Source organism: Peromyscus californicus, unplaced genomic scaffold, assembly GCF_007827085.1.
Source record: "Peromyscus californicus insignis strain IS unplaced genomic scaffold, ASM782708v3 Scaffold_5__1_contigs__length_169319896, whole genome shotgun sequence".
Taxonomy (NCBI): domain Eukaryota; kingdom Metazoa; phylum Chordata; class Mammalia; order Rodentia; family Cricetidae; genus Peromyscus; species Peromyscus californicus.
This window is the reverse complement of record NW_026294573.1, coordinates 111,135,663-111,148,224: the sequence shown is the minus strand read 5'-3', so window position 1 is coordinate 111,148,224 and position 12,562 is coordinate 111,135,663. Positions and strand designations below refer to the sequence as shown.

Sequence of the window (12,562 nt, the reverse complement as noted above, 5' to 3'; positions counted from 1 at the left end):
TAGCGATTGCCTTCCAGGCATTTCGTATGCATTAGACCACTCACTCTTCAAGCAACCTTATGACTTAGGCTCTAGTCTTATTGGTACAGGATAGAAAGGATATAGCATAGATTGTTTAAATACCTTGGGTAAGGTCACTCCCTCAGGACGTACAGAAATTTGAAAGTCTCATTTCAAGGACCCCTACACTCAATAATTCTATTTGTCTATTATGACAAACAGAAATACACCCCTTTATATAACTCAGCAGAAACATCAATAATGACTCTCTCCGATTTGTTCTGGCATTCTGAAGAAGAACAATACAAAGGTTTCTACTCCACTTAGTCTCTAGAAAAGTCTTAGGAGGGGCACAAGAGGCAAAACGCTATGCTTTTGCAGATTCTGGCTCCAAAGAATAGAAAAGGGAGAAAAAACAAACAATGGTGTTTTTAAACAATGACTGATGTTTTCTTTTAGCCATAAGGGAATTTTAAAACTTGACAAACCCATTCAGCTTTCAAAGCATTCCACATTCCCCACCCACAAGCAAATGCCAGAAGCTGCCAGTTTGAGCCAACTCTGAGTTCAGGAACAATTTTCTAAATACTGGATCAGATTTCTTCAAAGTCCATACACCACAGATGAATACTCCCATTGTCTTTAATTGGCCTGATGAAATGTGCTTAGCAATTTATCAACTAATTAATTAATTTAAAAAGAACATTTCGGCAAGAGATGAGATAGTAAGGTACAAATGCAAACTAGAAAATGATAGGGCATTACTACTTCAAAAAGATTAAAATCATTGCTCATGATCTTTGAAATTTTATAGGTAGGTTTTGTACAGTCTCAAATTCAATGAAGGATTTTCTGGGAAGGGGAAAGTCTCTGATTACACAAAGAAGGCAATTTCCTCAATTTGAAGGAGAGTTTTCTTTTTGGAGAAGAAAAAGAAAATGCTGATTACAATTATTATATTCACTCAACTCATGTTCACTGGAAGTGGACCCTGTGCCTAGCCCCACGCAAGGCACTAAAATACAAAACTGTAAAGTATAGATCTTGTTGTCCAGCATGTCTGGGGAAAAGGACACGTAAAGGAATCATGTAATAAAGTGACAAAAGAATAAGTACGAGTGACCTGGGGAAGCAAGGCTAGAGGCGTGAGCCCAGACCGTGTTCCTAAGACTTTTGGATTTAGTCTGTAAGTGATGGAGAGCCATTAAGCAGAACAGGCAATCAGACAATATTAGAAATACTGTGCTATTATCAATAAGAATGGGCTAGAGGAGAAGGAAACATGGAAGGCAGACTGAGTCCCACTCTTCATAAAAATCATTCCAGAATGTTCTGATGTCTCCTTTTCTGTTTTCCAATCCACTTCCCCTTGCTCCAATACATAAGCAATTTAGAAATTTTTTTTAAAAAGACTCTGTGTGTGTGTGTGTGTGTGTGTGTGTGTGTGTGTGTGTGTGTGTGTACATGCACACAGGTGCCCACAAAAGCCAGAAGAGGGCACCAGATCCCCTGGCACTGGCTGTTGTGAGCTGTTCTATGTGGGTGCTGAGAGCCAGACTCCAGTCCTTGGCAGAAGCAGCAAGAGCTCTTAACTCTGAGCCATCTGTGCAGCCCGATACCTTACTTTCTAAAAGTGCTACTTCATTTCCAGGCTTTTGGGGTTTCCCCAATATCTATTATCGGTCTATAATCGAATTTCTCTGTAGTCAGATATCATAATTACTATGGATTGAATCCTTTTACATGTTTGGAGACTTGATATGGTCTACCTGGGTACGTGTATGTATATGTGTGTAGGTATATGTATTAATTATGTTTCTATTGCTATGATAAAACACCACGACCATGATAACCCAGCTGACCAGAACCACAGATTTTTAATTCAAAAATATCACTTGAATGGCCCTTGCAGAGTCTGTGCTTCCCTCTGAAACTTCACAAGCCAGGCCTCCGTCGTCTGCCCTGCTCTCAGCGTGATCTTCTAAGTTCCCACAAGAGCTCATTAAGTTGAACACTCAATGAATGGCTTTTCCAGCCCAAAGCTCCACCATCTACCCCGAACACCATGCTCAGGTTTGTCGCAGCCATATCCCATGAATCTGGTACCAATTTTTGTTTTAGGTTTCTATTGCTATGATAAAACACTATAAGCAAAAGCAACTTGGGGAGGAAAGGGTTTATTTCGTTTCCATATCCTGGGTCACCGTCCCTCGAAGGAAGCCAAGGCAGGAACTCATGGCAGGAACTGAGGCAGAAACCACCAAAGACCAACTGCTTACTGGCTTAATCCTCATGGCTTTCTCAGCATGCTTTCTTATACAGTGCAGCAGCATCTGCCCAAGGTGGCACAACCCACGGAGGGCTAGGCCCTCACACATCAAGAAAACGACCCACAGACTTGCCTACAGGTCATCTGATGGAGGCATTTTCTCAATTGAGGTCCCCCTTTCCCAGGTGACTAGTTTGTATCAAGTTGACAAAAATCCAAACAGGACAGGTGTGGAAGTTTTAGTAAGAGGGACCCAGCTGGAGAAACCAGGTCACTGGAGAGCATGGTGTTGAAGGTATATTATGTCCTTGGCCCCTTCTCTTTCTGTATCCTGGCTGCCAGGAGATACACTCTAGAGGGCCCACAGATAAGCACTGGAGAAATCAGGAATGTTAACCACACAGGGTTGTTTCCTCCATGGAGGAAATGTATACCTGTTTCCCACCCAGAAGGCTGGGGGTAGCTGTTGTTAATCATCTGGTGACCTTTGCTGTCTGCAGGGTCAGGCCTCATCCCGAGTCCCCAGAATGTTTATCCGAGACTCTTCCTCCCTAGAGTCCTCAGTCAGTAGAACCTTCCTCCCTCAGTCAATAGAACCCATCCTTAGAGGAGACATCACATGTACTTCATAGCCTGCTGACTTTTCCAGTGTCTCCATCAGAGACTGTAACAGATTCTCGGCCCTTAAGCTATAGAATCCATGTTCGTGGTAGAGGAGACATGTATGTTGCTAAAGAGGCTTGATGTAGTCATGGCTTAAGCTTTATTGTGCACATGGGATTGGAATAACTGTTATCAGGAAACATTTTTCCAAAATTGTACTGTACTTAAATATGTCTAAAATAAACTGGCTTTGGTGTCAGACTCATGCTGAATGGAGCTTCCTTCTTGTCTCAGGTGGTCAGTTTCTCGGCCGGCAGGAGAGGTTGCTGGGATCCCCACAATCAAGAGTTTCGCTCCTGTGTACACTCCCAAGCATGATGCTCTGTCTTTCCACAGGTGCAGAAACGACAGACCAAGCGACTATGGACCAGGTACGTACTTCCTTCCATAAGCCGACTATTCTCAGGGGTTCTGTCACAGTGCTGGGATGCTGACTAACAGAATGTAAATTAGTATGGCTGGTATGGAGGTTCCTTAAAACCCTAAACATGGGGGCTGGCGAGAGGGATCTGGATAAAGTGACTGCTATGCATGTGCAAGGACTGCAGCTCAGATCCTCAGCACCCATATAAGAAAAGCTGGGCAGGCACCCCATAATCCCACGGTCTAGACTAGCTGAATCTCCAAGCTCCAGGTTCAGCAAAAGACCCAGGGTCAGTAAATAAAGTGGATAGTCACTGAGGAAGGTATTCAGCGTCAACCTGTCCTCCACACGAATGTGCCATCTGTGTATGCACATACTCATATATTTATACCTATACATGTGAGAACACACACACATGCACACACACACATACACACCCCTAAAAATGGATCTTCCAGATGATCCATCAACCCAATTTCTGGAGATATAACCAAAGGAAGTGAAATAGTGCCCAAGAGATAACTGCCTGTCATATTTATTGAGGCCCTATTCATGGAGGCTAAGAAATCCGCATAGACATTACCCTAGATATCAGTCTTGATGTCATTTGTCTTAGTTAGGGTTTCTATTGTTGGGAAGAGACATCATGACCATGGCAACTCTTGAAAGGAAAACATTTAATTGGGGTGGCTCACTTATAGTTTCAGAGGTTCAGTCCATTATCATTATGTCGGGGAGCATGGTGGTGTGCAGGCAAATGTGGTGCTGAAGAAGTAGCTGAGAGTCCAACATCTTGCAGGCAACAGGAAGTGGACTGAGACACTGAGTGAAGCTTAAGCAAAAGATCTCCAAGCTTCCCTCCACAGTGATACATTTCTTCCAACAAGACCACACCTCCCAATAGTGCCGATTCCTTTGGGGGCCATTTTCTTTCAAATCACCACACCATTCAACAGATGAATAAAGAAAATATGATATATACAGACAAATGTGTTCCTTGGTTATAATGCAGAATGAAATCCTGTTATTTGTAGTGAAATGGACGGAACTGGAAAATATCACGTGAAGTGAAATAACTGAAAGACAAGGGCTGAGTGTTTGCTCTCACATGCGGACCTAGAGACTGAAGGCAGAATGAACAGAAGTTGGAAAGAGTGGGGAGCAAGAACAAAAGGAGGCTGGTTTTGACCACAGCATGCTTTGTGCATGTACAGAAACACTAGTGAATTTGTACACAAAATTACTGCATGCTAACGACAATTTAAAAGCTTACATTTTAAATAATAAAAAGCGATTTTGAAAAGAGCCTCAGAAAAGCTCAAGAACATAGACTTGATTTTTTTCCCATGCCCTTCAATTTAACAATGCTGAGTACTCACTACAGGGAGGAACTTTGCTTGATGCTGTGTGCTTAGAAATGACTTTAACAGCTGGAGATAGAATCGAATGTGAGCAATTACTGGGTGTGAGTCAAGCTGTAGCTTTCTCTCATCTAAAATGACAGTTATGGTGATGGCAGACTGAGACCGTCCTGTGGGGAAAAGGTGTCAACTGAGGCCAGTTACACTCCTCAGTACTTCAAGCCATACTCAGCAGATTGGGAGAAAGATCAATTTGTGCAATTCCACAACGGTTAGTGTAACATAAGAGTGAGAGTAACTATATTTCTGTTGAACTCCCAGTATTTTTATATGGTTTTGCTTTCTGACTTGAGGATCCTACACTTTTCCATGGTGCTAGGAGTCAAGGCCAGGGCATGTTGTGAGCACTCCACCCCTGAGCTGCATTCCGGCCCCCTTCTTTGAGAATCTTCAAACGCTGCAGCAAATCTCTCAGCTGCTCTACTTATGAATACGATTTTTCTCTTGGAGTGAAAACGTCAATCTCATTTCTTGCTTTCCACATAAAAGCAACTGAAAGTGTTTTGTTCAGCCTTTGTATTTTGAGTTGGACACCTGTACCAATGACTTGGAAAGAATAAATCAGCTTAGATTATATTAACATCACTGTAATAGGAATTTTAAAAATGTGTGTGTGCATATGCTTGAGTACACATATGCCATGTGTATGTGCATGTGTACAGGTCAGGGGACAAGCTGTGGAGGTTCTTCCTTTCACAGGTGGGTCTGTGATTGAACTTAGGTTGTCCCATTTGGCAACAGGCACCTTTACCAACTGAACTATCTCTCCAGCCTCAGTAGGAAATTTTTCAAAGGAGAATTTAAGAATCATTTTGTATGTGAAATATTAATGTATGATGGGAAAAAAATCACGATTCAATACTGGAAGTTAAGAGGAAAGCTTATTTTTTAGACAGGGTCATATAGCCCCATACAGCTCAGGCTGGTCTTGAACTCACTACGTATTTGAGGCTGGCCTTGAACTTCTGATCCTCCTGCCCCCACCTCCCAAGTACTGGAATTACAAGCATGCACTATCATATTTGGCAGCTTTATTATTATTATTTTTTTTAATGTGAGACTCCAGCATCATTCATAAACTTTAAATATCTTCTTTGAAAAGATTAAAAACTGTGGTTTAGATTCAACATGATTGTCAGCAGAACAGGAAGCTAATCATGCTCCTCTCACAGCAGTATTTTTCCTGAATGAAGAACTGAAACAGACAGAATTTCAAAAGTATTTTATTCCAAATTCCCCATCTAGGAGAAAGGATATATAACAGTGTTTACACATGCTTCAATAACTTATTTCACTGTACAACTTACATTCTCTATAGCAACACAGTAAACCAGCGAAAGAAAACAATTAGCACTTAAATAAGACTCTATTGTGTAAAGTAATGAGTGTGGGACACGGAAAGGTGAGATCTACACATTTTACCACAACTGAGCGGCTTGGAGTTCATAAGCCATCCTGGTCAGTGTGTGTTTAAAAATCAAGATGTCTACACTTTTCTGATTTGTACTGTCACAGCCACTGTGACCTTTCAGAATAGAACTTTTTTTTCTTGCTAAATTTGGTGGGTGGGGAAAGGGCTCTATTTTTATCCCTTTTGTAAAAAATAAATATATTCTCCCTTTTCTGTTAAGTCCAGTTTTAAATAAAATACTTATTTGTGTTTATGCATACTCCTATGTCAACACTACTCTAGCACAGAACTCTACTGATCAGTATTTCACAGCCAGCAAGATGGTCAAACATTACAGTACCAAACACAGACCACTGAGCTTGCCATAATAGCACCTAGAAAAAGAGTACTGGGGTCAGAGTTCTCCTGCTGTTCTTGTGATGCAGGCAACGTGGAAAACACCACAGAATCCAGGCAAAAACGTAAGGAAGGAGGCAAGAAACTTTTCAGATCTAGAAAGATCTTATCAGCTCATGTATTCTCTGACATATTTTACAAGGAGTTCCAAGCCAGGCACACTGCAGACAGTGCACAAGATAAGTCAGATGGAGACGACTGAGCAGTGAAATCTGACCCTCCGCCAAGAAATTACATTTCCAAGACTGGGAAAGGCACAGGAGGTGCACATTTTAATTTGGCTCAGAAATAATGAAAATTAATTTTAAAAGTTGGCAACAATTACAAAAACAAAATGCCACTTTCTTTGACAAAGTTACAATAAACCAACAGAAAGCATACCACGGTTCACGATATTCAGTGACCACACATGACTGCTTGGCATTTCTATACAGACTGCATCTGGAAGACTAAGTCTATAAAGGAAGAGCTAACAACTGATTTCACCCAGAACTCTGCTTTATCAATGCCTTCTTCCAAACGCTAATCTATAGTCAAGCTAAGTTCCTTGCTGTGGAACTGGAAACTTGAAAGGCTCTAATTTTCAGTTGTTGCAGAAGTATGTAATCCTACACACCACGGGACACTGAGGGACAGAAAGTCAACTCGCACTGTATCTGCGAAAGCTAAGTAGGGTTTCACTGTGATACACGTAAACGATGAATCATAAGTTTAAAAAAAAAAACAGCAGTTATGTCAAGTTTATAATCTATCATTCATATCTTTAAAAGACAGCAATAGTATTTAGGATAACTGTAAACATAAGTCCCTAACAGAATACATCTATTCTAGGAAAAGAGACATTCACTGTAACGATGCACCTGACATCCCTGGACAGGCCTCTACGACAAGTGTAGTGTAACTAACTCCTAGAGCAGGGCCCTGGAGGAACAGTGTGTCCACACCACTGAGCTACTGTAACAGCAAGCCTGACTGTGATAAGATATACACAGCAAACCACATATTTAAAAAGTCATTAGAACATCACGTTCTTGTACACTAGTGTAGAAAGGTCTCCCAAAGATGAAAGAGTGTAGGCCTGGCTTAATTTTCTCAGCTAGAGCCATTATTATGTTAAGATCGCCCTCTGCTGTTAAATCAAGATCTATCTTCAGGTTCCGAAGAGATTTAAAGGGCTTTTTCCCCTTCTGCCTATAAATAGAACAAAACAAACAAACAAACAAAAAAACCAAACATTATAATACAGACATTGTTCAAAGGGAACAGAACAGAAACTTACAAGGCATAAGGTTTTTCTATAGAGGAGCTGGACTCACGTATCGTCCTCTATGTATTTGATTAGTGTCAAGGCTTTTCTGTGAAGAACCAGTAGGAACTGCGCAAGGAAAGTGCTCCTGAGAGACAGGCCAGGTTTCAAATGGAAGACCTGCAGGAACACGAGACAACAGTGTCCACACATTTTTATGTAGCAGCTGCCGTGACAGTGTTGACAAGATCTGACACACATCACCCATTACAGCCACTTCTTCCAGTTCCCAAAGGCAGGACCGTGGTAGTGGCAATGGGTTGGAAACACTGACAGTTTTTGAGAGTTCCTATTTTACTGTTAAAAATGCACTGCGATTTTGCATTCTACACCAAAATATATCCTTATTTTATTATGAAAAATCATTATGTGAATTGTTTTAGGTTGTGTGGAGTAGAGGATGAGGGGAATTTTATTTCAGCTTTAGAAACATGGAATCACACGATTACGGATTATCCTCTAACTTTGTACTATCACACAGACCCAAATCCAGATGTCCAAGTTAACACGAGGTCTATGACACAGGGTCTTGGCCTGATTCCCAGAATGGTATTATGACAAAGCTCTGGTTACGGTTAGAAACAAGTCCCATACAATCTATCACCTTTTCCAAATGTGTAACTCAGCAGATATTTTTAAAACTGAGACAATAAAGATGCTACAATTTAAATACAAGTATACTAAGTTTTAAGAACATTTTCAATTCAATTAAGGCAAATAAAAGCATACTCCTCTTAAATGAAAAAGTCCTTAAAGTGTTGTGGAATATTACTTTAAGGTGTGTTACATCTGTTTATGCTATGGAACATTTGTTTAATGATGCAAAGATGTGTTGTACTGTTGCTATATGTTGCTTTTGTTTAACTCCGTGAGGCTGTGATACTTTGCCTGTTTAAAAACCTGATGGTCTATTAAAGAGCTGAATGGTCAGTAGCAAGGCAGGAGAAAGGATAGGTGGGGCTGGCATTCAGAGAGAATAAATAGGAGAAATCTGGGAGGAAGAGAAGAGCAAAAGAACAAGGAGAAGAGGATGGTAGAGGCCATCCACCCAGCCACACAGCCAGCCACAGAGTAGAGTGAAAGTAAGATATACAGAAGTAAGAAAAGGAAAAAGCCCAGAGGCAAAAGGTAAATGGGACAATTTAAAGTTAAGAAACAAGCTGGCAAGAAACAAGCCAAGCTAAAGCTGGGCATTTATAAGAATAAGCCTCTATGTGATTTATTTGGGAGCTGGGTGGTTGGTCCCCCAAAGAGCAAAAGAGCCAAAAGAGTTTAAAAACAAACAAACAAACAAAAAACAACTAACAACATTAGTATAGGGTATTACTTAAAACAACTACTGGAATGGGGAACGCTGTTTTTAACTGTTAATATGCAGGCTATTTCCCATTAATAATTCAAAGGAAAATTCATTTACACACTTCAGAAAGGAATTTAATTTAATTCTTTGGTTCTTTGTATGTATTCTGTAGGCACTGTGGGACATATTTTATTTATTTTTTATTTTTTATTTTTAAAGATTTACCTTTTTATTATGTATACAGCATATATGACCAGAAGAGGGCACCAGACCTTATTACAGATGGTTGGTTGTGAGCCACCCTGTGGTTGCTGGGAATTGAACTCAGGACCTCTGGAAGAGCAGTCAGTGCTCTTAACCTCTAAGCCATTTCTCCAGCCCGGGACATATTTTAAAAGAAAACATGCAAAGTTACTTTCTCTGGCCATGGCTGGCATCATGCTTACCTGATCCAGGAAGGCTTTCACTAGAGTATCTCTGTGTAAGACATCTTGGAAAATATTCCTAAGAAGAAAATAGTCCAAATATTAAATGGTTTTACAGAGCCAGTTCCCATAACCTCTCACTCCAGTCAAAAAGTTAACATTTTATAAACAGATATGTAAGAATACAGATGTGAATGTTTGGAATACATACTTAGTTTGCATGAGGCCCTGGGTTCAATATTTAGTACACACAAAATAAAAACACACACACACACACACACACACACACACACACACACACACACACACACACAGACCCATTTTAACTCAAGGGAACATTTGTACATTACTGGTGTTTTTTTTCTAGCCAGCATAAGCTGAGTATACCTGGGGAAGGGGGCACATGCCTATCTGTCAATGAGTTTTAGAACCTACACCTTACAAAATGGGTTTATGTCAAGAGTCTCACTACCTGTAAATATGAACCAGCAACCCAGTAAGTTACTACTACCTCAGCAATGGCTGGCATGTAAAGACAAAATGGCCAATTGAAGTGACCCGTGTCAGCACAGGTCAGAGCAGAAGCTAACAGACAAGACTGTTTTTTTTTTTTTTTTTTTTTTTCTCAGACACCATTCCCTTCCACTGTTTCCCGAGGCTATTGAATTCATGTCAGAGGGAAAGTATAACATTTATTATGGTAAGACAAATGAAAAGCTAGACTGAGACAGTAGATCACAATACACCTGGATAGGAGCAGCAGAGGAAGAGGGAATGCACAGAATTAATGGAAAGCACTCACTGCAGCTTTCTTAGTCTTAGGAGACGAGTGGACCAAACTAGAGAAAGAAGCCAAGAAGCAGGAATACCAGCATTTCACAATAGCACTGGGCACTGACAGCATACTCACTGGGCTTTGTGGTCAGATTAGGACTTAAGTCCACCATTTTCCAATTTCTAGTTTACTGAATAAAAATCTGGATCACAAAAGAGCTGGACAAGCAAAGACTATCTCCAGAGAAAACACTATTTTGACCACTTTTATCTTAAAAAGGTTAAAATTAAAAATTAATTAATTGGGGATATGGTTCAGTGGTACAGCAATTGCCTAGCATGTGTGAACACCTGAATTTGAACCCCCAAACTTCCCAGACTTAAAAGCATTATTATTTAAAGCATGCTAATACTAACATGAGTCCACAATAATAAAAGTGAAAATATAATTTTCTGGTTGAAAATATCTTTGACAATTTTATATTCAAAACATTTACTTAAAACTGGACATAAAATTCTCAAATTCATGACATTATTTTGTCACGCCAGAATAGCTGACCAATTGCTTTTGTCAAACCAGCCGAGCAAACATTCAAAAACAAAAGTGCTAACAGGGTGCAATCCATTCAAGTCTATATTTTCTGAGAAGAGATGCTAAACAGGACTTCATTAGTTATGAGGATGATGCTGGCATGCAGACTCAGTGAGAAGCATTCTACATGTTTTCCAAGATTGCCAGCATGCGAACTGGTGAAACGAAATTTCAATTTGACCAGTTCCTTTTCTGAAGCAATTCCTCTTCACCATTCTAAGCAATAAACAGAGCACAGAGAGCTGTGCAAAAAGGGTTCTTCTACACGCTAGGACCTCCAGGCATCATGTTCCTATTTGTGGCTCTGGCCAGCAGTTTACTGTGGCTACCGGTATCTCTTGTTTCGGCTCTGTTTTCTTCTTCAGAGACACAGGATACACCCATCTGCTCCAAATTTACTGCTCCCTAAAGCCAGCCCTTCAACCCACATAATCACAGTTACCATATTTTGAGTATATTTCTAAGGACTCTTATATTTCAAGCCCTTAATTGATTCAAGGGAACAGTAATACTGTATCACAAGTCTTTTCCAGACTTCAGAACATCATTTAAAAGTTTTCTTGGAGTTTTGTAATTTAAGATCACAATTTTTCTCCTAATCAATCAATACTTAATTATTGCCTTTTACTTTGCTGATCATATTTTCTGGTAAGAAATAAATAGAAAAATGTACAATGCAAAGGAAAAGTGTTCTCTTCATATATATCAACTGTTCTGTTTTATATTCATATCCAAGAAGAAAGACTTAGAATTACTGCAGTTTAGTGTACAAGAATGTCCAATAACCATTAAACACTAAATTACCACAGTAGGGGCTGGCATTTTCTGGCTAATAATTGCTAACCCTGGCACTTCACTAAGTAATTAGGAGTTCAGTATATATTTACTAAGTATTTTTAGAGGAAATCTTAACCTATTTTACAGGAAATAATATTTTAAGAAATGAAGATTTAAGCCAGGTATGGTGGTACACACCTTTAATCCCAGCACTTAGGAGGCAGAGGCAGGTGCGTATCTGTGGATTTAGGGCTAGCCTGGTCCATATAGTAAGTTTTAGGCCAGTTCCAGTGAGTTCTCACTGGGCCATATAGAGCTGCCCACTGAGACTCTAAAAATAATAATACTTTAAAACTTAAAAAATAAAGTGGCTGATTAAATGCTTCTTCAAGCCTCATTATGCTTGTCACATTTCTTTCCTTTAAAATACAACTCGCATCGTTTTTACTTGTAAATGATAAAAGTTTTATGTTGTTTGGCAAGGACACCTAAGGCTAAGTGTCACATACAAATCAGGAGTGAAGCTTTCATCTGTGTAGATGATGGTGTCCTGAGCCATGTCCTCTTCTGAAGTTGCCCTCCAGAAGGCTGTCAGCTCTGATCTCATATATCTGCGTTGATTATAAATATGTTCATGACATGGTGGCATCTGCTTGACAGTATTGACATCCACATCAATGTGCGTGGTTGGATACGGAGCATACATAACCTGCCGGAAGGGTAAGACGAAGCTTCCCGTTGCATCCTGTCAAAATGAAGAGAAAGCTTAGTGGCCACATGCCAAATGAGAAGCCATTGTGGCGCACGCCTTTAATCCCAGCAATCGGGAGGCAGAGCCAGGCATGGATCTCTGTGAGTTCAAGG

General features: G+C 40.1%; 1 protein-coding gene and 1 long non-coding RNA gene across 6 annotated transcripts in view; one reads left to right on the top strand and one right to left on the bottom strand.

The window, feature by feature from the left end:
• The first annotated feature begins 3,150 nt into the window (after positions 1-3,150).
• On the top strand, positions 3,151-7,317 carry LOC128096740 (uncharacterized). The gene is made up of 2 exons (XR_008213735.1): positions 3,151-3,303; positions 4,331-7,317. It is a non-coding gene; the product is annotated as an uncharacterized LOC128096740 (long non-coding RNA).
• Positions 3,959-12,562, bottom strand: part of C9orf72 (C9orf72-SMCR8 complex subunit) — a 35,128-nt gene continuing 26,524 nt past the window's right edge. For 4 of the 5 annotated variants that reach the window (XM_052716697.1, XM_052716694.1, XM_052716696.1 and 1 more), the window contains exons 8-11: positions 12,208-12,443; positions 9,577-9,634; positions 7,841-7,950; positions 5,925-7,715 (exon numbers count right to left, since the gene is read on the bottom strand). In XM_052716697.1, coding sequence (XP_052572657.1) covers positions 7,529-7,715; positions 7,841-7,950; positions 9,577-9,634; positions 12,208-12,443 — 591 coding nt within the window. In that variant the 3' untranslated portion in view covers positions 5,925-7,528. The other variant, XM_052716698.1, reaches the window with a different exon arrangement.